Raw genomic sequence first — 2,114 nt, forward strand, 5'->3', positions numbered from 1 at the left:
AATGACAATGTGTGCAATGCTGATGCCATGTTGTTGATTTCTTCAGGTTCAGTTCCTGAAACGCCACGGGGAAGATTCCATGGAGGAGAGCCCAGTCAAATGTTGCAAGGCAAGTATCATTTTCTGATCAACAACTTAACCTTACTGATGCATTGAGAAACATGTCCCTTGTGACTTTACAGTCTTTGTCACTGTTTCTTTTTTCATGTAATTTGTCATAGTGTTTAGGCTTAATATTTAAGCAGTTAATGGTTACTATAAGTTAGGGTTGCAAAGACTTAAGCTATCACAGAGTTGCTTAGTGTCATTCTAAATGATTGGAAATCAACAAAAACACCAGGATGCTTACAGAGCTACTCGTGGAGGTGAAGCAAATGTCTCGGGACATTCAGTTTATTAAGACTGAAATGGCTAAATCCACTCACGGAGCTGGACCTGAATCACAGAGAGAAGAGAACTTCCCCATTGTGCTGCCACTCACCAATGAGGAGCAGTTTGATGAGGCTGAAGCTGCACTGAAGGAGGAAACAGTTCGTCGAAAGCTGGTGAACATTTTTGTATTTTCTTAAATGTATTGTTTGAAATCTAAGTGCTTATAATGTCTGGAATTGTACGAGTGGAGGCATTTATTTTGTTTTTTTCTTGGATGTGTGCTTTTCATAGAAATATTGTTAAAATAGCCGATCTACAAGTTCAGAACGCCTTGCAATGATTTGCGGGATGATATTTATTTCTTAGTCAATATTTGACAATTCATTTAGCTAATTTGTTTGACACAGTAATGGTCTTATTTATTTAGAGTTAATAAAAAGGTCTTAAAATTCATAAAATGTGTACTTAAAACATTATATTCTGTGCATTTGACATAGCACACTGTACACTTTAGCACACTAACCATTTTCTCTCTAATCTGTTAAGACAACCCGCCTGGCATTAGTCGGAGGGACCAACTCAGAAAATATGATCCGGCGAATGCTATCCACTACCATGACGAACAGTCTAGCCAGCGTCTTCAACTGGCAGGGAAAGGGACCGAAGAGGGCCTTCAAGGACACGCTGATGCAGGACTGCATGTTTGGTGAGTAAATCTGCACCTCAAAACATTAGGTTTACTACAGCGGATTTGGCAATTTTGATGACGGATGTTTAATTAGGTATTTTAACTTCTATCTCAAGTAAATAAGACTGGATGCATTTTTCTCACCATGGAATGAGCCTGATGGAAAATGCATCCACTCTTAATGAAACACACATTTCCAACCTTAACGTCATAAGTGCTCCTCTGTAATGCTCACAATAAGATGGCACCATTTCTGTCTCACTCAATGTTTCTCAGGTGGTCTTTGCATGTGGACAGTTCAGAAACCTACCAGTGACATCATTTCAAGCTAATGGACATTGAAAATGATGACATGTGATGTCAATGGTAGGCAGGTTTCTGAGCTGTCCACTGCCCTCCTCTGAGACGGAGTAGCCATAAATGGTGGATTTTTTTCCTAAGGCCACCTGAAAATCTGGTACACTAAAAAGGACACTGGACATTTCTGTCACTTTAGAATGGAACGTGCCCACTGCAGCTTTCTTATTTATCTTTATAACAAGTATTCTTTTTTCTTTTTTTCCCAGTGGCTGCGCATAAATTTGACCGCAAGTTGACTGAATTGCTGTACAGAGATGCACTGCAGAAGTGGCTGTGTTATGCACCGGAGAGGAATGGCGGGGTACCAAGAAAAGAAAGGCCAAAGAGTTAAAAGGACAAATGGTTTGGAGGACAGTGGGTTTCATGGAGTTGGATCATTATTTGGAAAGCTGTTTTGTTCATGTTGAACTGGGATCCTAATATGTAGTTCTGAATGATTACTTTATTTGTACTTTATTTGTACTGAGTATGACAATCCTGTTCGTATTTGCCAGGTTTATGTGTGCCCTGACGTTCGAGGCAAATAAATGGCCAGATATGTTTATGGCACTTCCTCCACCTGAAACCCTAACCCATTTAGACCTGAGTTTGACCTGAAACGTTCAAGTTCTTACTAAAAAAATCACACCTGTGTGAAGGTAGCGGCGCCTGTGATACATTTTGTCATCAATATGTGTTTATAATGTGTTTATAG

General features: G+C 39.6%; 1 protein-coding gene across 1 annotated transcript; it reads left to right on the plus strand.

Moving 5' to 3' along the window:
* Nucleotides 1-341: 341 nt before the first annotated feature.
* Nucleotides 342-1,751, plus strand: LOC311033481 (uncharacterized protein; the record flags this gene model as incomplete). Its single annotated transcript, XM_084040992.1, has 3 exons — nucleotides 342-545; nucleotides 919-1,078; nucleotides 1,627-1,751. 3 exons carry the CDS (start codon nucleotides 342-344, stop codon nucleotides 1,749-1,751), a joined length of 489 nt encoding a protein of 162 aa, XP_083897118.1.
* Between the last annotated feature and the right edge of the window lie 363 nt (nucleotides 1,752-2,114).

Source organism: Gymnoscopelus microlampas (assembly GCF_963454915.1).
Source record: "Gymnoscopelus microlampas genome assembly, chromosome: 18".
NCBI classification, from domain to species: Eukaryota; Metazoa; Chordata; class Actinopteri; order Myctophiformes; family Myctophidae; genus Gymnoscopelus; species Gymnoscopelus microlampas.